The 26,134-nt window shown below is 58.2% G+C and overlaps 3 protein-coding genes across 3 annotated transcripts in view; 1 reads left to right on the top strand and 2 right to left on the bottom strand.

Moving 5' to 3' along the window:
* Positions 1-1,278, bottom strand: part of GRIN2D (glutamate ionotropic receptor NMDA type subunit 2D) — a 31,657-nt gene extending 30,379 nt beyond the window's left edge. The window contains exon 1 of the mRNA XM_045772291.2: positions 814-1,278. Within this exon, the coding sequence (XP_045628247.1) occupies positions 814-1,278 (465 nt within the window). The remainder of the gene's footprint in view (positions 1-813) is intronic.
* A 6,161-nt stretch (positions 1,279-7,439) lies between these two features.
* KDELR1 (KDEL endoplasmic reticulum protein retention receptor 1) lies at positions 7,440-14,799 on the top strand. The gene is made up of 5 exons (XM_045772304.2): positions 7,440-7,661; positions 8,336-8,436; positions 8,848-9,006; positions 12,697-12,949; positions 14,026-14,799. The coding sequence occupies exons 1-5, from the start codon at positions 7,571-7,573 to the stop codon at positions 14,058-14,060; spliced, it is 639 nt and encodes a 212-aa protein (XP_045628260.1). The 5' UTR covers positions 7,440-7,570; the 3' UTR covers positions 14,061-14,799.
* Positions 14,800-17,441: 2,642 nt separating this feature from the next.
* On the bottom strand, positions 17,442-24,842 carry SYNGR4 (synaptogyrin 4). The gene is made up of 4 exons (XM_045772303.2): positions 24,648-24,842; positions 19,311-19,542; positions 17,983-18,122; positions 17,442-17,672 (listed from the first exon to the last, which is right to left on the bottom strand). The coding sequence occupies exons 1-4, from the start codon at positions 24,738-24,740 to the stop codon at positions 17,442-17,444; spliced, it is 696 nt and encodes a 231-aa protein (XP_045628259.2). The 5' UTR covers positions 24,741-24,842.
* Between the last annotated feature and the right edge of the window lie 1,292 nt (positions 24,843-26,134).

The following is a 26,134-nucleotide window of genomic DNA, read 5'->3' as shown; positions in this document are numbered from 1 at the left end:
TTCATCCTCCCAGGCCCACCCTCCGGATTCTCACTTCCCACGCCTTACACCTGGGGCATGCCTCTGCCCAAACCCCACTCCCGGGACTATTTCCCACTCTAGATCCCGCCTCTTTAGTCCAGAGCGTAGGCTCTGCCACCCTCCTGGCCTGCCTCCGCGCCACCTCACCGGTTAGCTCTCCCCTTCCCTGACTGCCCTCACCCCCACTTCCTGGGTGCATGGTTCCTACTCTTCCCCAACCCACCCACGACCCCTCCCCTTCTTCCACGCCTCCTTTCACCGGATGGCTCTGTCCTCCTACCTAGACCTCTAGAGACCTTGCTCAGCTGGCTGAACACCTCCCTGTCCTTCAGTACCCTGACCTCCGCGTACCCTCTTTCTTGGCCCTCTCCCTGCCTTCCTGGCTCCTGCCTTCTCACCAGACCTCACCCCTTCCTGAACCCCATTCCGTCCTCCCTTGCTGACCCCCAGATCCCACTCCACCCTCAGAGCTGGCCCCCTCTGGTGGGTCCCTTTTTGTTCCCAGTCCCCGCCCCTTGCCCAGAGTCCATTCCCTCCCCTGACTCCCTCCTCCCGGAGACCCTCAAGCCTCCGCATATTCTGACCATAACTGGCTTGCATCTCTCTCACCCTGCTCCTAGGTCAGTCCCCCGGCAGGCGCCACTCGTCCTATAGGCCACGCCCCTTCAAGTCAGCCCCGCCCCTCACCCAGACCCGACTCTACCCTCGGACCCCACTCCGTCCGCGAGGCCGACCCTCAGGCTTGGCCCCGCCCCCCCGCGGCTGGCCCCGCCCCCCGCAGGTCGCGCGCACCTTGGGCGTGAGCACGAGCGCGGCGCCGCCGTGCACGGCCACGATGGGCAGCGAGGTCTGCGCCGACAGGAAGTCGAGGATGGGCGCGACGGCGGGCGCGCGCGAGTCGTCCTCGAACACGACGCCGTGCACGCGCAGCCCCGACAGCAGGTCGCAGAGCTGCAGCACGAGGCTGCGCGGGTCCGAGCCGTTGAGCACCAGCGCCACCGGTCGCACGTCCAGGCCCGGGCTGCGCACGGCCGCCGCCACGGCCGGGCCCAGGCGTGCCGCCTCGGTCGCGTACGCGGGCCCCGAGAACACGAGCGCCACGTTGAGCGGCCGCGCCCCGCCGGGGCCCCCGCCGGGCCCGGCGGCCCCGCCCGGTCCCGGCGCCTCCTCCGGGAACGGGCTGGCGCAGGCGAGCGCCAGCAGCAGCAGCATCTTAGCGGGGCCCCGAGGGCCGCGGGGGCCACCGGCGCCGCGCATCGCCTGCGGGCCCCTCCGGGCGGCCTCTGGCACAGGAGAGCGGGCGCACAGAGCCGGGGCGACCCCGGGAGCGGAGAGGGACACAAATGAGAGGAAGACACGGAGATGGGGAGACAGAGACAGGGGACAAGATTACCGAGAGACACGGAGAGGAGGAGACACACAGAGGAAGAGACCCAGAGATAGGAAGGAGAGGGAAAGGTTCGGGTAATAGAGACAGGGAGCGACAGAGAGAGAGACACACACAGGCAAAGGGAGAGCCAGAGACAGAGAGAGCGAGGCAAAGGGAGAGACACAGAGACAGGGCAAGTGGAGGTGGGTAATGGGGACAGAGAAGATACAGAGATAGGGAGGCAGGAATGGGGAGGACAATGAGACAGGATAGATGGGTCACAGACCCGCAGAGATGGGATCAGAATAGGAGCGGAGAGAGACCGAGGGAGATGAGAAGAGAGATGAACACAGTCACAGAGAGATGGTCGGAGAGACACATGGCCAGGAATAAGGAGAGAGATGGAAGGAGAAACAGAGACCAGGATAGAGAAGCTCAGAGTGACAGAGACAGGGAGAGAGGAAGGAGGCAGAGAGAGATAAGACAGAGTGACAGAAATAGGGAGAGAATGATAGGGAGGCAGGGAGAGATGCAGAGATAGACGAGGAACGTGGGAGAGATAAGAGAGACGAGAAAGTTGGACAGAGAGAGGAAGATGGAAAGAAGCCCAGAAAGACGGAGACGGACCCCACGGCCACCAAGAGACATGGACACACAAGAGATGGAGAAACAGGCAGAACAGATTGAGGGAGGAGGCAGGCAGAGCAGACAGAAAACATAGGAAGACAGAAATAGCGAACCAAGGCAAAGATCAAGACCCCCACCAGGGAGGTGCCCGGCACAGACATGAAAGGAAGGCCGGGAAGGCGGGTGGCAGGAGGGATCAAAAATAAAAGGAAGAAACAGTGAGGGGAAAAAATGAGAAAGGGAAAAGGGGTCAGGTGTGTGGGGGGAGAGACAGAAGAGAGAAAAAGAAATGAGCAGGGCATCCCAAGGAGAGAAAACACCCCCAGGACCTTACCCCCGACCTCGACCACAACCCCCAACCTGTTTTTGTCCCCTTACTCTGTCCCTATCCCCCCATTCTCAATGAGAGCTAGAAAGAGAGTCGTGGCCCAGGCTGGGTTGCAGGGTTGGGGGGCACAGCTGTGGAAAGCTGGGGGGCGGGGGTCCCTGGCTCCCAGCCCAGAGCAATTTAGTAAATTAGAGGAAATACAGCATCTCTTCCTGTGTCCCCTGTTGAATACTAGCTGCCTGGGGTGGTCGGGCTGGGAGCCCAGACTCCTGGCTCCCAGGTCTGAAGGAGGAGGGCACTGGGGGCCTGGACTCCTGGTTCCCAGAGAGAGATTAGAGCCTGCACTAGGGGCTTCCTAAAGGGGTGAGGGTCCAGATGGGGAAGAGTTCTTTCTTGGCTGTCAATCAGGCTCCTGTCCGGTTGCCATGGTAGCGCAGGCCTCCTCTACCCCACAGATAGCCAGGGTGGGGGAAAGGCCCACACCCCTTCCCCTGCCTAGAGGCCTCGCTCCCCCCCACCCTACACACACACACACACACACACACACACACACACACACACACACCTGCCTTCCCAGGGATCCTGGGCCACTGTCTCCCCAGGGATGGGGGTGGGGACTCCTAGCTTGCCGGCCCTCCCAAATCCTGGCTCCCCTGGCCCCTCCTCTCCTCTGCCCTTCCCCAAGCAGCTGGCTCAATCAGCGCTTAGAATAGCCCCCCCCCCCCGCCCCAAAATAACCCACAGCTGTGGCCTGGCCCCCGCAGGGTTAACACTCACTCTCTCCTCCCTTCCCGTGGCTTCACGTCCCTCAGACCCTCCTCTGCCTCTCTCAGACCCACCCCTGCTTGGCCTCTGTCCTTGGGGACCCCAGGGTCCTGCTCCCTGCTGAGGCCCAGGAGGGCAACTCCAGCCCCACCCTTCTTAGGAAGCTGGATGCCCAGTCCTCTCGTGGGGAGGGCAGTCTCCCACCCCTCCAGAGTCTGAGTAGTGGCACCCCCAGCCGCGGGGGGACTCCAGAGGCCCAATTCCCAGAACCTATGCCCTCAGGGATCGCGTTGCCCAGGCCCCAAATCTCCACCTCATAAGTCTCAGTCGCCAGATCCATTCCCACCTGCCCAAGAGCGGGACCGTCCTCGCCCCCTGCCCTGTCAGAGACTCAGGAGACTGGGCCTCCAGTCCCCTCTTCCCACAAACACAGAAGCTCTAACTTCTCCCATAAAGACTCAAGAATCTTGGCTCTCAGCACCCTTCTCCCCGGGGACCCAGGAGTCCAGGTGCTCAGTTCTGCCTTTTCCCAGGACCCAGGAGTCTTGGCCCCCTCCGGCCCCTAAACTGGGTGCCCAGCTTCCCCTATGCCCAGAAACCAGGAATCCAGGCCCATAGCCCTCTCCTCCCTTAAGAACCCCTTTTTTTGCCTCAAACCCCACCAGTCCCAACATCCTGGGAGCCCCCCCATTCCCCGCCAGCTCCAGCCTCCTGTCACCCCACTCAGGTCCTATACACAGCACAGGCTGTCCCCCAGCTAAGAAGGAGGAGGGTGCCAGAGATTCCTGGGGTGTCCCTGTCTCCATCACTCCCCCCCAATCCATCACAGAAGAGAGGAGAGGCCACTTTGATCAACAGCCCGCCCCCCCCTCGCGTCGTGCTGCAGACGGCATCCCGTCCCCCCCCCACTTCCAACACCGTTCTCTCCCCACCCTAATCCTGGTGCTCAGAACAGGCTGGAAGGGTATTCCAGAACCTTGAGGAAGGGGTGGTAGCTTGGGATGAGGGGTGCTTGGGGCCTGGATGCCCTCAAGGTCCTTGGCGGGGGTATTAATAGCAGACTCATAGCTCTGAGAAGGGAGGGGAGAGCGAGAGGAGAGAGGGAGAGGGACGGCCAGCGAAGGGGGGAGACCGATGCGGGCAGGGGGATGCAGAGGAAAGATGGGATGGAGAGATGGGCGATAGAGAGATGGGGTGTCAGGTATGCAGGGCTGGGGAGAGGGTGCAAAGTGACAGAAATGGGGGGTTAGGAGGTCTGAGGAGTAGAGACCCAGGAAAAAGGGGCTCAGAGAGGGAGAAAGAGAGGGGGCGGAGGAGAGTCTCCAGGAGACAGACAAGGGAGCTGGCGAGGGGCGAAGACCCCTGCTCTCCATGCAACCCCCCTCCTTCCCCGAGGCCCCTGGCCAACTTTCCCTGTCCTAGATCTGGGGTCCATGTTCCCACCCCCACCCCTGCATCCCGTACCCCAGCCTTACCTTTTCATGACCCTGTTCTGTGGGGGGTATTGCGGGGGGGCAGGACCGGAACCCAGAGTCCAGCGACCCGAAGATTCCGTGGAGGGCTCAGGGAACCGCTGGGGGGCCAGGCCCTGGGGCGGCGGCGGTGGCGGCGGCGGCGGTGGGGACCTCCTGCCTGGCCCCGGCTCCGGCTCTCCCTCCTCCTCTTCGGTCCTGTCCTGCCCTGTCTGTCCCCCAAGGTTGCGGCCACCCCAACTAGGCGAGGACGCTGCTACACATGTTGCGCTGGAAGTTGGGCCCCGGACATTGCGGAGGCTGTCGGGGTGTCCTCTCGCCGCCCCGACCCCATGGGGATCCCCCCTCCGCCCACCTGGGGTGCCCCCCTCTGCCGCTTCAGCCCCGGCTCCTCCCCCCCGTCCATGTGTCCGGTCCCGCCTCTCCCTGGCTCATTCGCACCCCCACCCTTTGTGCCCTCAGCGCCCCCCCTCCAGCGTCTGTGTCTGTCTGTCTGTCTGGGTCACCTCTGAAGCCAGTGGCTGGTGTGTGTGTTTGTGTGAGGGGCCGGAGGCTGCCTGTCTGGGGAACTGCTCGCCCCTTGCTCGCTTGGCCACCTCCAGACCCCCCCTCAGCACCCCCACACTCAAACCCAGGCAGAAACACACACATACACACACGCACACACGCACGACCTCACTTCCCTGGGATTCCCCCTCAACACCCCTGGAGCTTGAGGAGGGAGACACACACACACACACACACACACACACACACACACACACGGGGTCCAGTGGGGGCCGGGCTGCCACTGCCGTCCGGGGCTGTTCGGACAGACAGGAGGACACAGGCAGCTGGGGACGCCAGACACCCGGCCGGACGCAGGCAGGAGGCACAGAGTCCAGGTACACACCATCCATCTGGGTTTGGGGGGGCTGGGGGAGGGAGGAAACTGGGGGGCCCACGACACCCAGGCAGGAGGCTCAGAGTCGGTACAGACAGACAGACCCCTCCCTCCCTGCCTCGGCCGCCGCAGCCCTTACAGACACACCCCCCCTTCCTCAGCCCAGCCCCAGACACCCTAACACACAGATCCTCACCGGGCAGATGGCAGACGCACGAGAGACCCCTGGGGGCCGGGCGGACCCACCCAGGCCAACACCCCCCAGCTGGGCACTGGTGGCCGAGGGCGGCTGCGGGCGGAGGGTGGCGGCGGCAGCCGCTGCTTGGAGGAGCTGGAGCGGGAGGGACTCGCACACTCGCTCTGTTCTCGCACACACACACTCACTCGGGATGCGATTAACATTCAGTCCCCGTCCGCCCCTGCCGGGAGACCCACAGCCCCCCCTCTTGGCCTCCCTGGGGACCCCTCCTCCTGCCGGGGCTGGGGGAGGGGGCCGCCCCCCACCCCCAGCTTCCAGCCTCTACCTTCCTCCTGGGATAAGAGAATGAGGGGTCGCCAATAAAAAGGGAGGAAGTGTGTGTTGAGTGGGGGGTGGGGGGAGGCAGGGACTCAGAACCCACTTGACACAGCAGCTTCGGCAGGGACTCCAGGGCCTGGGGGCTGCTGCCCTCTGCCCCCTCCCCACTTTGAGGCTTGAGAAGCCGGAGGCCATCCCCAGACTTCAGTCTCTGCCGTGCTAGGACCCATCGTTTGGCTTCTCTTGCCCCAGAAGACCAGGCTTGCAAACTAGGTCTCCATCACGAAGCCAGGAGTCCAGGCTCCCAGCCCCCTCCTTTCTCAGATCCAGAAATTCAAGTCCCCAACCCCCTCCTCCCTGAGACCCTAAAGTCCGGGCCCCCAGTGCCTTCTCCCTCGGATCCAGGAGTCCAGGCCTCTGGGCCCCTCCTCCAGGCCCCGTCCCTGTTGGCCACTCAGACAACCCAACCCCCCAGCACAGACCGTCCTCAGGGGCCCACAAGTCCAAGACTCATGGACCCCAATCCCTCCAGGCCTCTAAGGAAACCAATACCACTTCTGCTACTGTGGCACCCTGGTCTCTGTCACCCATGGGTACTCACACATCCAAGAGAAAAGCACTGTCTGCTGCCTCCTAGACACAGCCTGGCCCCCGGACGAGCCCTCCGGCCAGCTGCCCAGCTCGTGCCCCTCCTGCTCGATCGGTAGGGCCCAGAGTTCTCTAAAGTGCTGGGGTGGGGTGGAGCGCAGGACACCTGGGCCCCTGAGGGCAGAGCCCAGGAGAGTGTGTATATGCCTGTGAGGGGGCAGGGCTGTGGGTGGCTGACTCCAGGGTCTGGGAGAGCACGGGTGAAGGCTCACATTCCTGAAAAAGAAGAGGCTGGGGACCTGAATCCGTGGGTCCCAGGAGGAGGAAGGGATTGTGCATTTAGGGTTCCTGGGCCAGGATGCTGGAGACACAAGTCGCTTGAGGTGGGACCCTAAGTCTCAAGGAAGGGGGGCCACGCTCTTGGGCCCGAGGGAGGGGCTGGGGGCTGCTTTCTTGTCTTTTGGGTGGATTGGAGCTGGAGGCCCCTAAAAGGCCAGGGTCTGGGGCCCTGTCTAGGATTTTTAAAACTCACAGACCAGCCTTCTGAATCCCTGACAATGGCAGAGGCTGGGCGGCTGAAATGCCACCCTCTCAGAGGCACAGACCGCCTGGAGGAGCAGGCGCCGGATTTGGGAGTTTCAGATCCCATCGACCCCATAAATTCCTAGCAGGCAGCCTTGGGGGTGCCTTCAGCGCGGATTCTGCAAGCCGGGAGGTGCGGGATAGGGGGCGCCGGAGAGCCGGAACTCCGCCCTCGGGGGCGGAACCTCCCTCCGGACTCCTCCCCCTCCCGCCCTCCTCCCTCTTCCCAGCTCCTGCTCGGCAACCAGCTCCGGCCTCGGCTCCCCCTCCCAGAGCCCCCTCCCCGGAGCGGAGCCCACTCGAGGGCCCCTCTCCCACCCCCCAGCCCAGCCACCCGGCCAGAACATCAGCCCCGGGGGGCAGACCCCCCCTCCAGCCTGCCTCCCACCAGCCCAGCCCTGCCAGACTCCCCCAAAGCATGAATCTCTTCCGATTCCTGGGAGACCTCTCCCACCTCCTAGCCATCATCTTGCTACTGCTCAAAATCTGGAAGTCCCGCTCTTGTGCCGGTGAGACGCCCACCGGGGCGGGAGAAGGGGGAGAGTGCGGGGAACATCCCAGGACTCGGGGAAGGGTTTGGAGGCACTAGGGGGACGGGTCTCCCCACCCATCCCCCCACTGCTTGCTGGGGATCCCCCTTCCAGGTCCGGGGTCACCGGGGGGTCAGTTCTCTTCCCCAGAGTAGGGGTGCATACAGTTGGGTGGGGGTGGCTCCAGGCACCCAATTCAGCTCCCCCGGGCCCTTCTCCGGTGGCCCCGGGATTTCAGGGCTGGGAACGGGGAGCGGTGGCAGGCAGGGAGGTGGCTGGGAGTTGGTGACGTGGACCGTGGCGGTCAGGAAGGGAGCGGGAGAGCGGCGACCGGTTCCAGGGGGCTGAGGTCAAGGGGGGTCCTTCCGAGGCCCCACCTTGTGTCCGGACTGTGGGAGGACCCTAAGGGGGCCGGGAGTGGCCGTGAGGCCTAGCCTGGGACAGAGCCTCGGGCTGGAGTAGCTTCGGGGCCGGGCTGCCCCCTGGCTGTGGGCCGTGGGAAAGGGCCCTGCTCAGGCGGGAGGGCTGGGGAGGCCTCCAGGGACAGCTGCACTCTGGAGCGGACCGTGGGCTTGTCCCAGGCGCTTGGGCCTTGGTTTATTCCCCGTGCAGCCCACTCCCAGCCTACCCCCCACTCTCTCTTTGGACCACAGGGATTTCAGGGAAGAGCCAGGTCCTGTTTGCTGTGGTGTTCACTGCCCGATACCTGGACCTCTTCACCAACTACATCTCACTATACAACACGTGCATGAAGGTAAAGGCTTTGCCCCACCTGCTGGCCCCTCCTGCGGGGGGGGGGGCGGGGGGGGAGCCAAGGGAGAGGCCTAGGGAGGAGGGAGTATGGATCCCAGACTTCCTGGGCCCAAGGGAGGAAGGGGCTGGGGTTCCAAACTCCTGGGTCTAAGGGAGGAGGGGGCTGGAGATGAGGACTCCAGGGTCTGAGGGAGGAGGGGCCAGGGGTGAGGACTCCTGGATCTGAGGGAGGAGGGGGCTGGAGATGAGGACTCCAGGGTCTGAGGGAGGAGGGGTGGGGGGTGAGGACTCCTGGGTCTGAGGGAGGAGGGGGCCGGGGTTCCAGACTCCTAGGTTGTCAGACCCCAGTCTCTTGGAGGCTCAGGCCCTGTGCTTTGAACTGAAGCGCCCTTGTCCTCATCCCCCTTGGCAGGTGGTCTACATTGCCTGTTCCTTCACCACAGTCTGGATGATTTACAGCAAGTTCAAAGCCACTTATGACGGGAACCACGACACATTCCGGGTGGAGTTCCTCGTTGTTCCCACGGCCATCCTGGCGTTCCTGGTCAACCATGACTTTACCCCTCTGGAGGTAGGCTACCTGGCAGGGTCGCTGTCGTGGTGGGTGTCGGAACAGCTGTCGACGGTGGACCCTCTCAGAGGCTTCCTTGTGCAGGGTTTGCTCAGACTTCCTTATTTTATTTTATTTTTTTTTTAAAGATTGTATTTATTTGAGAGAGAGAGGGAGAGGGAGCACAAGCAGGGGGAGGGTCAGAGGGAGATGTAGGCTCCCCGGATGCGGAACTCGATCCCAGAACCCCGGGATCATGACCTGAGCCGAAGGCAGACGCTTCACCGACAGAGCCCCCCAGGCGCCCCGAGACTTCCTTATTTTAGGACATACGAGTTCAGCACAGTTTCGGGAGTCGGACGGTATTAATGAAACAGCAGCAGCACTCCTTCCAGGTGCTGCTCTAAGCGTTTGTTTGTATAGCAGCCCCATTTTACAGATGAGGCAGCTGAGGCTTAGGGAGCTGAAATGGCTTGTCCAAGGTCATTGGCTTAATGAGTAGCTCAGAAATTGGGAAGGGGGCCTCTGGAGCCAGGCTACTTGGATTTGAATCCGATGTCCCTTGGGCATGTGACTTGACCTCTCTCTGCCTCAGTTTCTCTATCTGTAATGTCCTGATCAGGTCATGGTGAGGATTTACGGATCATGTAGCAAGGTCTCGTGGTTAAACACAGAGACTGTGGAGCCAGAGAACCGGGGCGATTCAAAGCCAGCTTCTACTCAGCAGCTGTGGGACTTTGGGCAAGTCTGTCATTTTTCTGTGCCTCAGTCTCCTTGTCTGTAAAATGGGGATCATCAATTCCTAGTTCATAGGGTTCTAAGGAAAGGTTCATATTGGTAAAGCACAGTGTCTGGCCCTAGGTAGCAAGTACTGCGTCAATGCTTTTTTGTTGTTGTTGTTGTTTTAAGATTTTATTTATTTGACAGAGAGAGACAGCGAGAGAGGGAACACAAGCAGGGGGAGTGGGAGAGGAAGAAGCAGGCTTCCCGCTGAGCAGGGAGCCCGATGCGGGGCTTGATCCCAGGACCCTGGGATTGTGACCTGAGCCGAAGGCAGACGCTTAACGGCTGAGCCACCCAGGCGCCCCTGTCAATGTTAGTCTAATGACTGAAGTTTAATACTGTGTTGATAACTTTCTCCTAAAAGTCGTGGTTTTTATTCCATGGTATTTTGGTAGCACCTGTACAAATTCCTGGGAAGAATTTTGAGAGGGCCAATGCCTCTTAAGGCCCGGTGGGTATCAGAAAATCAGAGCGGCCTTCCCTCCCCCAGACCCCCTCCGGCCTTGCAGGAAGCTGTCCCTGAGTGGCCACATGTGCTGATGTTTGTAACAGAGGCCACCGTTCAGGAATTTTCCCGAAAGATCATGCTTTACAAATTTGGCTACATATTCAAAATATATATTTTTTTTATTTTTAAGTTTTTTTTTTTTGTTGTAATCCCTACACCCAATGTGAGGCTCAAACTCACGACCCCGAGATGACTTGTCCAGGGTCATTGGCATGCTCTTCGGACCGAGCCAGCCGGGCGCCCCTCGAAATACATTTCCAAAAGCACTGTGTAGGCCGGATTTGACCGAGGGCGACTTCGGCTCACGGGCCCCAGGAGTGTCAGAGGGAGGCCGTACCGTGCTGTGGCAGGAACCCTGGGCTTGGCTGTAGGCCCTGGTCTTTGCAAACATACGGTCCTCACCACTTTTCCGGAGCACTTACCCATTTTGCAGATGAGGAAACAGAGGCTGGAGGAAAGCACTGGGGCTTGCTCTAGGTAGAGGTGGCCAGACCAGAATCCAGGACCCTCGACTCCAGCTTTTGCAGTTCCCTCATTCAGAGAGGGGAGGTCACTTGTGCAACGTATTGGCACCCACTGTGTGTCCAGCTCTGCGCTGGCTGTTCTTGATACGTCATCATGCTGTCTGACCCTTGGCCACCGAGGGCGCAGACATCCTCATCCCTGTTTCTTGGAGCACTAAGGTGAGGCTCAGAGGGGAGAGCTCACAGGATTTGAACCCAGGTCCACCTGCTTGCAAAGCCCATGCTGTTAATTGGTGCATGCTAAAAAAATTTATTTTTGAATCCTAGAAGAAAATTACTCTAAGAATTCACACATCACAATTAGAGAAATTCACACGATGAAAATGGTGACCTTCCGTCTCCTCTAATGTCATAATTCTCTTCCCCAAGGGTGACCCCAGGGGTAACAGTTGGGCGTGCATCAATTTAATGGGTACGATTTTTGAGAGCCTCAATAAACCTGACTTGCTAAGAGCCGTGCTGGAGGATTCTGAGTGATTTTGGGAGCAAATGCTGGAGTCCAGTGCCTGGGTAGGAATCTATTTCTGCCCATATTGTAGCTGTGTGACCTGGGGCCTCAGTCTTCTTATCTGTATAGTGGGGATAACAATAGGCTTCACCTCCGGGGATGAAGACATCAGCCAGTTAATACCCATAAGGTGGTAGAGCAGATCCTTGGATACGGTAAAAGCTACATAAGCGTGAGTTGTTACGAATGCAGTCTTGTGTTCCCCACTTTTCTTCCACAAACCAAAACAACTGAGGAAGAGCCCCACCTGCCACCTGGCCTTGTTCTCTCAGGGGAGGTTTCGGTGGGTCTGCAGACCAGAAGTTACCCCAGGTGGCACTTTCAGGCTGCTGGGGACTGAGAAGAAGCTGACAGATGTCTGCAGTCTCTCCTTCCCCCTCCTCCGATGCCCTGTCCTGCTCACAAATGATGACTGTCACTGCTTTCTGAATGGTGGCCGGCGACACACAAGCACACGGGGAGCTTGCTCCCACTCGCTCACTCATTCAGGCATCGACTGTGTGCCCGGCTCTGTGGCCCAGGAGCGAACAAGGTGTAGGATCCTGAGCCTCATGGAGCTCGCTCTTGTTCTGGTGAGAGCTGCCAGGAAGGAGAACGGAGTGGGTGATGTGACAGTCCTGGGGGTAGGACTGGTCAGGGGAGGCCTCTCTCAGAGGTGAGTGAGGCTGCAAGGAGGTAGAAGAGGCCAAATGTGACAATCTGGGGAAAGAGCTGAGGGAACAGCAAGTGCAAAGGCCCCGGGGCAGGAATGAGGACCGACCAGAAGGCTGCATCCCGGAGAGTAAAGGAAGGAGTAAGGGATGAGGCTGGAATGGGCCTTGAAGGCCACCGTTAGGAATTTGGAATTTATGCTGGTTGTGATAAGAAGCAGCGACTGGAGGACTTTAAGCCAGGGAGGGTGGGAAAATCAGCCCCATTTTAGAAATAAGGAAGTGGAGACTTAGAGAATCTGGGTCTCTTGCCCAAGGTTTCACAGAAGGGAGGTCTCAGAGCCAAGATTCCAGCCTGGTCTGCCTCTTGGAGGGGCATGACTGCAAAGCACTCACGAGCACGGCCTCCAAACCCTTGCTTCGCATCCCAGCTGTGCCGCTTCCTGGCCACGTGGTCCTGGGCAAATCTTTGGGCCTCAGTTTCTGCATCCGTAGAATGGGAATGCCAGTGACAGGATCTCCCTGACGGGGTGGTGGCGGTGAGGATTGAATGGGAGTTGAGTGACGCAGGCAGAGCGGTGTGGGGTACACGGTGAGTGCCCGGTCAGCATCGCTGTTCCCGTTCTCTCTCCACCATCCCTGCGCCAGTGACCGCGAGGCCGTCTGCCGCCTGCTCACCCACCCTGTCCCCTCCCGCCTCACGCTGCTCTCTGCCCCTGCTTCTCGGGCTCCCCACAGATCCTCTGGACTTTCTCCATCTACCTGGAGTCGGTAGCCATCCTGCCCCAGCTGTTCATGGTGAGCAAGACCGGGGAGGCCGAGACCATCACCAGCCACTACCTGTTCGCGCTGGGTGTCTACCGCACGCTCTATCTCTTCAACTGGATCTGGCGCTACCACTTCGAGGGCTTCTTCGACCTCATCGCCATCGTGGCGGGCCTAGTCCAGACTGTCCTCTACTGCGATTTCTTCTACCTCTACATCACCAAAGGTAGGCAGCGCGGAGGGCCGGCTGTGGGGGCCCTCCCTGGGGCGCAGGCTCTGTCTCCCCAGCCCTGTAGCCCTCGAGGGATGGCAGGCTTCGTCTCCCAGCTTCTGGGGTCCCAGGCTCACCGTCCTCCTAGGAATGTGGACCACCAGCCCCTGCCTATCTAAGGACCAAGGCGTCATTCTCCTAGCCCCTGCGTCCCCGAGGAAAGAGCAGCGAGGCAGCGGGGGCGGGGGGCGGGGGGTGCTGCTTGCTTGCAGAGCGGTGTCCTCCCCTGGCCCCACAAAGAGCAGGCATCCCTCTCCCCAGCCCCTGGGCCTTTAGAGGACAAAGAGAGCGCAGGAGTGGCCTCTGACTTTTCCTCTCTCAGAATCTGTCCTAGGCCCTGCTCCCGCCCTCGGGTTCTAAATCCCATAAAAAATCAGAATTCCTACCTCCCCGGCCCCAGCAGCGCTCAGAGAAGGCAGGGCCTCCTCTCTGATGCTTGGCCTCTGTCCTCACCCTCAGGGACTCAGGCCCACCAAGATTCATTCATTCATTCATTCATTCATTCATTCATTCATTCATTCATTCAACCATCCAACAAATGTGTTGAGCCCTTTCTGTGTCCCTGGCCAGGGCTAGGCTCTGGGGATGAGGCAGAAGGAAAAAAGTTTTTTTCCCTCCCCTCCCCTGTATTCTAGTCGGGGGTGATGGTGAATGAACAAGGAGAGAGAGATGGTTGCAAACAGCAGGAGAGAAAGAAACCAGGGATGAGTCAGTGAACAACCGGGGAGGGTGAAGGGGCTGCTTTACACGGACAGTGGTCTGAGGAGGTGACGACGGAAGCAGGGAGCTGAGAAATGAGGAGCCGGTCAGTGTGAAGGAAAGAGGGGACAGTAAGGGCAGAGCGTGGAGGCAGCCTCTGGCCCCTCCGGACTGAGGCTGGGAGGTTGGGGGGTGGCATCGGGCCTTGGACCCTGTTCTTCTGAGACCTCCAGGTGCCTCTTGCCTGCATTGCTCAGCCCACCCCTGGGCATGGGAGGCCGTCCCCTCCACAGGGCCCCCTGGTAATGCCCACCCGCTCTGTCTCCTCGCAGTCCTCAAAGGGAAGAAGCTGAGTTTGCCGGCGTAGCCCTGGGCCCGGCCGTCCCTCTCCTCGGCGGTACGCGAGAGGCGGAGGAAGGCAGCGAAAGACGAAGAGCCTTCCCGTCCAGGGGTGACTTTTTAAAGAACCAACCCCTCTGCACTTCCCAGCCCCCCTCCTGCCGGGTTTCAGGGGGGCGGTGGAGGACCCAAGTCTTGGGGAGCTCAGGACTTGGGTGTTTGTAGTTTTTTGCCTTTTAGAGAAGAAAAAAAATCTTTCCACTATTTAGTTTTTGATTCTGATGACTCCTTTCTCTTCTACTGTCTGGCCCCCGATTTTTATAAACTGTTTTTGAGTGTCCTGTGGGACGGGGCAGGGTCGGAGATCATTTCCCTCTCCCAAGCCCCTCAGCTCCCTTCCAGATCCTACCCCCAGCCCCGCCAGTTGCCAAACACTAAATCTGTACACGCCCATCTGTCTGACCTCCCACCGTGGCCAAGAACACAGCCTCCCCGCCAACCCCCAACCCCCCAAAGTTCAGGACTGGGGAGAGGGAGGAGGGGAGGGACGATCTCCCTGATTTTTCAATATAATTTTTTTCCAGAGTTTGGGTTTTTTGGTCTTGTCCTCATTTTTTTGACAATGTAGCGGGGGCGAGGGGCCGGGCCTGGTAAAGGGGGTTGGCCTGAGGGTCACTGTGGCTCAACAGCCACATTTTTGTACAGAATTGATGGTTGATTCTTTGTTCTCTTGAAATAAACCGAGGAAAATGATGCCTCTTTCGCTACTCCTTGCCCTCTCTCTGGTGTTTGTGGGGCCCCTCCCGGCCCCTCTGTCTGCTTCTCCTTTATCTCATAGACAGCCTGCAGGTGACCGAGGCCTGGGAGGAGCAGGCAGGTGAGAAACGGGGTTCCCTAAGACTCTGAGTTGTGCCCTCACTCCTCACGGCTGTGATGGGCAAGAGGTTTCGGGGGGCGGGGGTAGAAAATCTTGAAGATTCTCTTTATCTTGGCACAGAACTTCCCTGGCGCTTCTCCTGGATCCCAGGGCTGCAGAGGACCTTCAAGAGCATGTGTTTTAGGGGTCACCAGTGGGCAGCCCCTGTCCTACCCCTCATTTGGCATTTTGTTGAGCCACAAGGTTTTCTTTAAAAAAGAAAAAAAAAAAAAGAATCTGTTGCCAGCCTTTAGACATCAGATTTTCACATTGAAATCTGGATTTCTGGCTTCTCTTGAAAAAAAATCTGTCCCTCTGACAATGCTGGGTCCTCGCTTCCGGGTGGCAACAGATGGCTAGGGCTGAATGGATGGGATGTGAGCCTTCCATCACAATCCCCAGGACTTGGCTGAGGGGCTGCTACCATTTATTATCGGGCTGACACTGGCGTTTTTTTTGTTTCATGGAGTTAAAAGCCGAGTATCTTTCACGTCTCCCTCCAGATCGGCCTCACATCTGGCCTGTTATTTCCTTCGCTTGCGTTACCTGCCTGGACCTTGTCAAGCTTTTGGAGTTTCCGCCCCTGGTTCAGGCAGACTCCCTAGATGTCCGCCAAGACCTTCCCAAGCCATGTTTGGTTCTGTAGGAGGGCTCTGGAAGCTTCGGCAGACGGGTAGCTGGCGTTTCCCGAGCCTAAGTTGCACGGATGAGGCCACTGGACCCCGATAGCACCCCTGAAGGGGGCTACTTTGTGGAGGAGGAAACCAAGGCCTAGGGGCAAGTGGCAGACGTGGCGTTTGTCCCGGGGCTTCCTGATGCCACAGCCTGTGTGTTTAGCCACCACTGTGTGGTTTTTCAACTGCTTTTGTTTCTTTCTTGTAAGCCAAGGCACCTTCTGTTTGCAAGAATTTTACCCAGAAGCCTGAGAGGGAAAACGCAGGAACAGGGCCTCTTGGGCTGATTCGGGGTGGGGCGGTGGCCCCCGCTCTGTGTGCGGTCTGAGCACCATCAGTCTAAATGTGGTCCAAGTCTTTCGTTTTCCAGCCAAGACAGCTTGACCCGGAGAAATGAAGTGCCACATCCCGGCTTATCCAGCTAGAGGTGGAGCGAGGACTCGTGCTCAGAGACTTCCTGTTTCGCACCTGAGAACACTGCCCACGCCGCTGCCCTGCTGCTGTTTTCCCGAGATGCCCACAGGGACCACGTCCTACTTCAGGATCGAGCATGGGGCCTGCCACACAGGAAATCTCAAAAAACTAAAACAAAATAAAAGGGACCACAGAACCCGCATGTGACCCCCCCCATGACTGGTGTCCCTTTGTCCAGCTTGTAAGTGAATAATGCTCTGCAGGTCACAGTGGCCCTCACGTGGGTGTGTTTTGTTTGGCCTGTGTAACATTAATAGTTTTTCTTGCTCTCCATTGCCAACGAACTCCACGTAAAAAGAAGCAGATTTCTGATTGTTCTAGCAATACCAGAAGGTTCTAGAGTTTCGCTGTCCAATAAAGTAGCCATTGACTCCATTGAACCAATAGCCCTTGAAATGTGGTGGGTCCAGATTCAGATGCGCTGTCTGAGGCTTTCAGAAATTTTGTAGGAAAGAATGTAAAAGACCTCAATTTTTATACTGATGATGTGTTGAAATACATGATGACATTTTGGATATACAGGGCTAAATAAAATATATGAAAGTTAATTTCACTTGTTTCATCCTGCTTTTCTTAATGTGGCTACCAGACAGTTTAATACTCTGCCCCCCACCGCCCGCTGGCTTGTGTTACATTTTAATCGGACAGCACTGCCCTAGACACCCCAGGCCCGTGGTGCTGAATGGTGGGTGCTGAGTGGAGGCTGCCACCCCGAGACACGGCCCCTGTCCCCGCTACTCCCTTAATGAGTGCTTCACTCACTGAGGTCACCTGCTCGGCCTGTGCCCGAGTCCCCAGTTGCCTTCTGGGTTCTAGAACAAAATTCCCTCCTCTTCCCCAAGACGGTCTTGCAAATGTTCGCAGACAAGGATCTCCCCTGGTCTCATTCATGGACTCACCGTCCCCTGTTCCTTGGTTTTGAGTTGGGTCCCTTGTCACTGGAGTGAGTGGAAGGGCTGCTCCCAGTGTTGGCCCTGGTTCTTCCTAGTGTTCTCTCCACGGGCAGAAGCATTTTCTCTCTCTGAACGTGAGCTTGCCCGACCGTGCATTGGGGCCCCTCATGCCTCCTTCCTCTGGCCGGGGTGAGAATTGAAGGGGCCAAAAGGGATGTCCCCTTCCCGTCACTGGGGTGTGCCACGCCACGGTGGTACCCAGATGGGAGAGTCTGGGAGGTGGCATGGAAATGGGGCCTCCTGCAGAGACCCCTGAAGTGACCTCGTAGGATTTCTCCCCACCCCTGGCCACTCAAAAGACCAGAGGGGAACAGACATGAGAAGGACAGAGGGCTGTTTTCAGAAACCCTTCTGGAGGGAGGATTATCTCTTTACTGATGTGGAGGAAGATGTCAGTTGTCGGGCATCATGGCGAGGCGGGGGGCCTTTGGAGTGGTCACATGGGACAGGGCAGAACCAGCATAACTCAGGTTGTTGGGGCCAGTGGTGGGTGTGTTAACAGGGCTGGTGGCGGAGGGCGGGGAGAGGGTAGTCAGCACCACACCGCCCTCATCCAGGGAGCGCTTGTAAGGGACTGGAGTATCATTCCGAAGGTCCTGGAGGGCCAGGTAGGCCTGGAATATCTGTGGGCAGGAAAGGGTGTGCCAGAGGCTGGCTTGGGTTAGGCAGGGGAGGAGAGGGACTGGGGACTGGCCTGGGAGGGAGACCAGGGTACGGTTGTGCTCACTGCTCACTGCACAAGGGCACCCAGCACGATGCCTAATGCTGGGCTGCATCTGCATGGGGTAAGGGGAGCCTTCTTTCCAATTTTCCCAGTCACAGAAAAGACTAGCAGAGGCCCTGGAGGAGCCCTCCCCCACTCCCAGTGGAGCTGAGTGAGAGCGGAACGTTCTAGTCCCCCAGCCCTGCCCTCCATAGGGGGCCCATCCTCACCCAGATGAGGATGGAGAAGAAAGCGAAGGTGATGGCGGCCTTGGCGCTGCTGCTTCCCAGGAGGAACCCTTTGGGTGGTGAATGCTGCCACTGGTTGGCCAGGAAGCAGAAACCCACGAACCAGATGCCTGTCCACAGGACTGGGGGGTTGCAGGAGAGAAGAGGGGAAGGGGGAGCCTGACTTAGGAAGGGTAGAGCTGGGGTCTGGCTGAGTGGGCTCTCCTTCCCAGCCCTCCGTAAAGTGCACTGCTGGAGCGGAGCTGGGCTGTCTGCCACTGGCCACGTCTGCTATCTGCCTTTCAATCAATTAAAATAGGATTGAAAAATGCAGCTTCTCTGCACTGGCCACACTTCAAGTGCTCAGTGGCCACGTGTGGCCAGTGGCTTCCATATTGGGGAACGCATGTATGGGACATTCCCATCTTCACAGAAAGTTCTTGTGTATGGCCCTGGATTCAATAATCCTTAAGGGCCCTCTCAGCCCTGAGACGCTGGGATCAGCCTGATGTGGAGGGGGAGGAGGTGGTGGGGACAGCTGGGATCAAACTGAGAAGAGGGAACCCCAGGGCCTGAGGAAAAGGAACTCATTTATTGGGTGCTTCCTGTGTGCCAGTCTCTATGCAGAGTACTCGGCTGTGGTCAGGAGGCGAGACTGCCACTCAGCAGCTGTGTGCCCAATTACAGAATCTCCTCAAGCCTCAGTTTCCTCCTCTGCAAAATGGGAGTCTGAGCAGGACTTCCCTCCTCAGGTGGGTCTGAGGAGTACATGAGACAAGGCACGTGGAGCCCCTGGCTCTGTGCCTGACATGTGGGAAGGGCCCAGAAAAGGTCAACATTACTCCAGGCCTCCTTTCTCTCATTTCATGCTCAGAAAAAGCCCTGCCTTGTGGGGGTTTTCATCCTAGCTTCTACTGAAGCTCAGAGAGGGAAGAGAGCCGCTGAGCCCACAGGGTGCCCAGGCACCCGAGTTGAGATTTCAAACTCAGGTCTGCCTGGCTCCGTGCTGGAACCCCACCTCCTGCCACCGGGTGGCTTTTCAAGAAATGTTCTGTGAAGAGGGGAGGTGAATGCGAGGAAAAAGCAGGGCAGAAGGGAGGCTTCTAGAATTAGCCTGGGGGTCAGAAGAGGTGACCCTTACACTGAGTCTAAAGGATGAGTAATAATTCCCTGGGGGGAAACAGCAGGTGCAGAAGAGCTTCCAGAAGGGAGGGGTGAGGCCTCAGGTCACGTGTGGAGGACGGTGGGCCGGTGGGGCAGCGAAGGGAGGTGTCCTGGGGGCCCTAGGAGCTAGAGGGGCAGCTCTGGGAGGGCAGTCCCAGGGGGCTCACCAGCCAGGATGAAGTCCAGGAGCTGGAAGGCCGTCTTGAAGCGGCCGATGCGGCTCTCGTGGGCGTCCAGGGCGAGGAAGGTCAGGCAGCTGAAGAAAGCCAGGAGGCCGGCTCCCACAGCGAAGCTGCAGGCCACGTTGTTGCTATTGAGAACACAGTGGAGCTTCGAAGACTCCGTCTTGTTCTGGTAGCCGTCGGTCAGCAGGGAGGAGAAGACGATGAGGGAGAAGACCTGTGGGTGCAGGAGGGGGGTTTCCAGCAGGCCGAGCAGAGCTCAGCATCCACCAAAACTGCACATCCCCCTGGGTTCCTGCCTGGGAATGGTGGGCCCCGCTCCTCTCTGTGTCACACCCTCAGGGCCTCCACGCCTATTGCTCCTCACCCCTCTTCTCTCCATCCTACTACGGTCTCGGCCTCTCCCCCCCGGGCCCTCACCCTAGCCTCCCCCCTGGCCTCCCTGCCTCCAGTCTCGGCCCATCTGTCCGTCTCCCAGAAGCCCCCACGGAGGTCCTTCCACACCCTGCCTTCCTGCGTGGTCTGTACCGGTCTCCCTCTTCCAATTTCATCTTTGCCTCCCCACTCCCTCCCCCCTCCCCACCTCACCCATGCTCCCCTTCTGCCACCCCAAACAGGTTCCTGCCACCAAACCCAGGTGCCAATACAAAACGATTAGCGCAGTGCCTGGGACACGTGAGGAGCTCCGGGAGCATTTCCTACACATGATTATTCTTTGCCTGCAGGCCCTTCCCTCAGCCTGCGACTTCTTCCTCCTCCCTCCGTGCTCACCTCGTTCCTATTAATTTGTTAAAATAAATGTGAAGTATTCCAAACACACACATAAAAGTACAGGGAGAGATGTAACATTCCGTATCTAACAAACATTACCATTTTTCTTTTTTTTCCCTTTCTTTTCTTTTCTTTTCTTTTCTTTTCTTTCCCTTCCTTTCCCTCTCTTTCTTTCTTTCTTTCTTTCTTTCTTTCTTTCTTTCTTTCTTTCTTTCTTTCTTTCTTTCCTTCCTTCCTTCCTTCCTTCCTTCCTTCCTTCCTTCCTTCCTTCCTTCCTTTTGCTTCAGGACTTTTTTTTACAAAGCCAACATAACATCGCCCATCCAGCAGCTCTCGCCTGTGCGTGCGGCAGACAGCGCCCTGTAGTACAGCAGTCGCGTCTGAGCTTGTCTGCTGCGGTGTGTATTTATTAAATGCCACTGAAGCACTCCATGAGTGTGAGCCCAAGCCAGCCTCACAGCCACCCTGGCATGTGGGTACTGCTAACAGCCCCGTTTCTTTCGATAATGGAACCAAGGTGCCGAAAGGCCGAGGAGTTGCCCAAAGCCAGTCGGCTGACAGGTGCCAGGGCCTGGGTTGGAACAGAAGCTGCCCAGCTCCTGAGCCCGCTTGAAGGCCCTGCTGTGCTGCCTCAAGCTGAATCAGCCGTCTGGAGGGCAGGGGTTCCCAGCAGTGCCACTGAGTGGAAGGTTTAAGCTCCAGTGACTTGTCCCAGACGTCACCATGCTGTGGGGCAAGGTCCACGCAGATATGGAAGGAACCGGTGTGTGTATGGGGTGGGCGGTGGGAGCTGCTCCAGGGAGGCTTTCTGGATGAGGTGACGGCTGTATGGAGTGACGCAGGATGAGAAAGTTTGTCTGGAGAGCAATAGGGAGCCACAGCAGAGCAGCAAGCAGGGGAGGGTCTGAGGCCTGGTTAGAGACAGACTGGAGGGGGTGAGACTGGAGGTCAGGAGGCCAGGGAGGAGGCTGCGGGCCTGGGGTCTGGGAGAGAGTCAGGGTTTGAGCCAGAACGGAAGTTGTGGGGTTGGATTTAGGAGGAAATAAGGTGAGGTGTGAATTGCACATTAAAGAATGAGGAGTTTTTCAGGCAGACGGGGGGGGGGGGGGGGTGGGGGGTGGGGAAGGAAGGGCATTCCGGGGGGGGGGAGGTGTTGGCAAACTGTGTGTGCAAAAGCCAGATGCTGCAGAATGGGGCTCCTTCAGGGACTGGAAAGAAATTTCACTGGAGGGATGGAGGGTGAGATGAGGCTGGAAAAATGGGCGGGAGCCAGAGCCTCAGAGGCCTTGAACACCAGATGGAGGGGCCTGGACTTGAAAGCCATGGAAAGTGAAATTTCTTACTTGGATTTAACTTCAGACATGGAAGGGTTCTGAGCAGAGGATGGCCAGGGTCTGACTTGGCCCTGGAGTCAGAGAAAAATCTCCAGGGTTGCGATGGATTGGAGAGGGCACGATAAGAGAGAGAGAGAGAGACAGAGGGAGAGGGAGAGAGAGAGAGAGGCTGAAAGACCAGAGAGAGGATTGGTGGGAAGGCCCAGGCAGAAACGCCGAGGCCTGAGCTGAGGTCAGAGCTCTGGGGAGTCCAGTGATATTTAGGACGTAAAATTGGACTTGGTGACTGACTGGATGTGGTAGTGCTGGGGACAGAAGTGGGGGAGTAGGTGAGGGGAAGTGAATTCCTAGAATTCAAATTCACTAGAATTTGAACTCCTCCTGGATAAGGGCCCCTTCTCTCTATCCCCACCACCAGCTTGGACCTCAGCCAGCTTGCGTTGTGAAGGAATCACTTTGGACCCTTCTCTGCTCCTGCCCCGCCCTTCCGACGGGGATGGAGGCGGCAAAGGATCGGCCCCTAAACTCCTCAGCTTCCGTCCATGCTCCTCTATCCTTTCCCTTGTCTTCTCCGAATGAAAATCATAATATAACAATGACAACCAGTCCCTCTTCCGTCTGGCACTTCAGCATTATCCAAGGCTGTTCACATCCATTCCCGGTTTTGGAGCTAGGAGTCCACAGAAGGAGAGCATCTCGCTCTGCTGCTCGGGGACAGAGCCAGGTCGAGGACTGGAAGGCCCATCGATCATTCGAGCCCGTATCCATTTTACCTGCTCTACCTCCCTCGCACCAGCCCCACGTGGTAGATGTTCCTGATTCATTTCTGTTTCACAGGTGATAAATTGGAGCCATTACAGTGGAGTGGAAAGAGCCAGACGCACCCGACTCCGCCAGCTGTGTGGCCTTGGGCAAATCATTCACCTCTTGGAGCCTCAGTTTCCCAGTCTGTCTCGGTGCTGTGAAGAGTGGGTGGGGGCCTAGGCCTGATGATGGTTCTCATGATTGGCCCAGAGAGGGGAAGTGTCCTCTCAAGGTCAGTCAGCGAAGGAGGATGGGACTGGGATCCGGCCCTCCTGACCTCCGAGCCTGTGGGCGAACTTCCTCCACTGACCCTGAAAACCTTGGGCTTCGGTGTGAGCCCCGGGCACTGGAGACTCAGGGAGGGGGCTCATTGAGGCCAGAGGGACCCAACCCCCTGAAGCCAGAGTCCAACCCCCTTCCATGCCCTCCTTGGCCCGTCCCCAGGGAAGGAGCAAAGATTCATCAGTTAAGGCACCAGCTGGCAGGCGGCAGCGAGAAGGACAAGAGCACCAGCTGCCCAGAGACTCCCTACTGAGGAGCCAGGCCAGGGGGGAAGGAGGAGAGGACGGGCGGGAGGGCGGATGGAGGCGGCAGGCAAAGTCCGTGACCAAAACGTCTGGCACGCTCCGTGGCCCTTCCCTCCCCCTTCCCCACGCCCGTCCACACCAGCTGGGCCTCCTTCTCCCTTGCCACCCGCTTTTCCTTCTGAAGCTTTGGAGGTGTGAGAATCCTATGACTTGCTCGCCAGCTGGGTGATGACCTTGGACAAGTCACTCAACCTCCGTGAGCCTCAGTTTCCCCCTGGGTCAAACAGGGGTAGTTAATGCCCATGTCATAGGGTCATAGTGAGGAGAAAATCTAACGCCCATGAGGGACTCAGAACTGGGACGTGGAATTCCTAATTCCCCTCTTCCCCTGGGGAGGAATGGCAATGTACACGAGTCCCTGTCACCCTCAGTCCCCCAGACCCATCTCTCTCCTTGCTCATAGAAATGACTTGTCCTAATAATAATTGCTTAAAAAAAAAAAGCGTGATTAATAATTTCAGGCCCATGCTTATCAGTTTAGGGACATAAACTGGTTTCACTTTCAGAACAGTCTTTCCTACCAGCAGGGTATCAGGGGCCTTTTCTTACACATGAGGGTAATAGAGGTTCAGGGAAAACAAGTCACTTTCTCAAGGTCACACAGACATAGGGTGACTGGGTACATTATCCCCCAAAAATCGGGAGCTTTCGAGAATGAAGGGTGGCGCTACAGCGGATTCAACCAGGCGCGGCCCAGGCAAAGCAGAGACTGTGCCACCCCATGTGGGCAGCATGTGGCCGAGCCAGGGTTGTAAGCCAGGCCCTATGGATCCTCCTCCATCCACAGATTCCAAAGGGGCAGGAAGGAGAAGCTCTGGGTTAGGACCCTGGATTTGATCCACCTGCTCCCATGACTCCGATCAAGTCTCATCATCTCCCTGGGCCTCAGTTTCCAGCTCTGTCAAAGGAGAGCAGTGGAGCTGGCACAGCATAAAGCCCGGAGCCGCAGCTCTAACCCCCTCAGGGACTGAGGTCCAGAGAGGTGCAGTGATTGGCTCCAGGTCACACAGCCGAGTCTGGAGTGAATGAAGATTTGAGCCCAGATGCCTTGACTCTGGCAACGTGATAACGATCAAACGAACACGTATAAAGCTCTCGCTGGGCACAGTGCCTGGCACACAGTGACCACCTAACGCCTGGTATCTTAGTTCTACATGACATACTCTCATCCCCCTTCTGCATACCTCTTCCTTCCCAGAGGGCCCGGCCCCTACTCCTATCCTGGTCCCTTGTCTGAGAGGCACAAAATGAACGGGCTCTGGCATTTCGCAGACCCCAGTTTGAATCTGAATCTCAGCCCTCCCTGTTGCTGTGTGGCCTTAGCCAACACTGTCCAATGGAACTTTCCACCATGGCGGAAATGTTCTAGATCTGCACCATCCACGTGCGGCTGGTGGCATCTGAAAGGTGGCCACTGGAACTGAGAAACGAAAACTTTTATTTTAATTAGTTTAAATTGCAATAGCCACATGGGGCTTGTGGCAACCCCATTGGATAGTGCAGCCTTTAAACAATGGTTTCTAAAAAATAAAATAGACAGTGATTTAACTTTCTCTGATGCTCAGTTTTCTTATCTCAAAAATGGGGCTCATCGCTTGTACTTGGAAGTGTTGTTTCTTCCTCCGAGAGTTAATAAGCGCTCAGGGAAGCACAGGGCCTAGAGTGAGGTGCTCAGTAAAAGGTGACTCCGGTTATTAGCTCCCTTTTGCTTTGTTCTCCCAATCCAGCTGCTTCCTTCCCCCCGACTCCCTCCACATTGTGTCTGAGAGGTGAGAACTCCTGTTTCCTGTCACCCATGGGGCAGTCGGGCTACAGGAGGACCTCACCCCTGCAATGATCCGTGTGATGGTCTTTGGCCTCTTCAGAAACTGCACGGCTTCACTGTCAGCCAGGTCCTGGAGGCTTTCGGGGATGTGCATGGCGGTTGCTCTGCTTCTGGGGTCCTGGGGGGCGTGAGCGGGGATGCTGGGGTGCGGCCTTCTGGGCACTGCCGTCCAGAGGCTCCAGGCCCACCCTAGGCTCGGCTGCTGCAAGACAAGACGGATGGTGGGAGGTCAGAGTCAGAGGCGTGGGGTGAAGGAGCTGCCAGGGGTCCCAGGAATAGGGGCATGGGGTAGAGGGTTCTGGGGGGAGGGTCCCAGGAATAGGGTTGTGTGGGGTGATGGGTTTACCAGGGTTGGAGGAGTTGAGGCTTGGGGGTGAAGGAGCTGCTGGGGGTCCCAGAGGTGGGGGTGCCAGGCGAGAGGGTGGCTGAGAGTCCCACGAATGGGGTGCAGGGTAAGGGAGCTCCTGAGAATTCCAGAGATGGGGTACAGTGTGGAGGGGTTGCTGGGGGTCCCGGAATGGGGGTCCTAGGGGTCAGGAATGCAGGCTGAAGAGGCTGTCGGGTGAGGGGGCTGCCTGGGGTCCCAGGGATGGATGTGCAGGGTGAGGAGTGTGGGGAGAGGGCTGGGAGACTGGGGTCACATCCCTGACCCAGGAGCCAGGGGGCTCATTCTAAGGACTGTGTTCTCTGGGTGAGAAGCCGCGGGTAGGATTTTCCAGGGACTAGGGGTTGCCAGAATGTAGATCAGAACCCTTGGGAGGTCTGAACCAGAGGAATCCCTTTCAAGGTTTGGGGCCACAGCACCCATAGTGGAGAATCCAGGCATCTCAGGGTGTATTTTAGGCCGGCCTCGTGATTTGGGGTTCTTTTCTTAGGATAAGGGCCTCCCCTCAGAATTCAAGTCCAGCTTTCTGAGAGTGCATTTCCTCAAGTCGGGGGGGTCTGGACCTTAGATGTGTGGGGAACATGGGCTCAGAATTTAGCTCTCCCCTCAGAATTAGGAGGTCATGCCCCAGGCACCAGGCTACCTTCTTAGAAACGGAGTCTTCCCTTTAAGGACCTGGAATGGGGGTGCTGGGACTTGGGGGCTGATGCTGCCTGACAAAGGGCCACCCCCACTCTGGAGGCCCGGTCTTCGTCGCTTGAAGGCCGGCTCTTCCTTCCGCCCACCCTCCCCTCCTGGTCTCTGGCGCCACCTCAGCGTTCTTTTGGTTCCGCTTTTTCCCGCCTTTTCGCTCCTCCACAGCTGATTGGCTGCGTCCAAGTCCCGCCCCCGCCCTTTCCCCGCCTTCTCAGGAGCGGACACGGGCGGGGGCGTGGCCTCAGCGGACGTTGGGCCGCCCGCCGTTGGCAGTCAGCGCGCGGGAGCCCTGCCCCGCCCCAGTCTTCCCGGGAGTCTCGCGCTCGCTCCGCCCCATTCCCTTTGAAGCGCGCACACAAGGAGACACCTCCGCAGCGCATGCGCTGCGCGCAAACAAGCAGGGAGAA

This window comes from Ursus americanus, chromosome 21 (assembly GCF_024610735.1).
Source record: "Ursus americanus isolate L20-20 chromosome 21, mUrsAme1.1.p, whole genome shotgun sequence".
Lineage (NCBI taxonomy): Eukaryota > Metazoa > Chordata > Mammalia > Carnivora > Ursidae > Ursus > Ursus americanus.
Note: the sequence above shows the minus strand (reverse complement) of the source record. Positions and strands in the feature narration are given on the sequence as shown.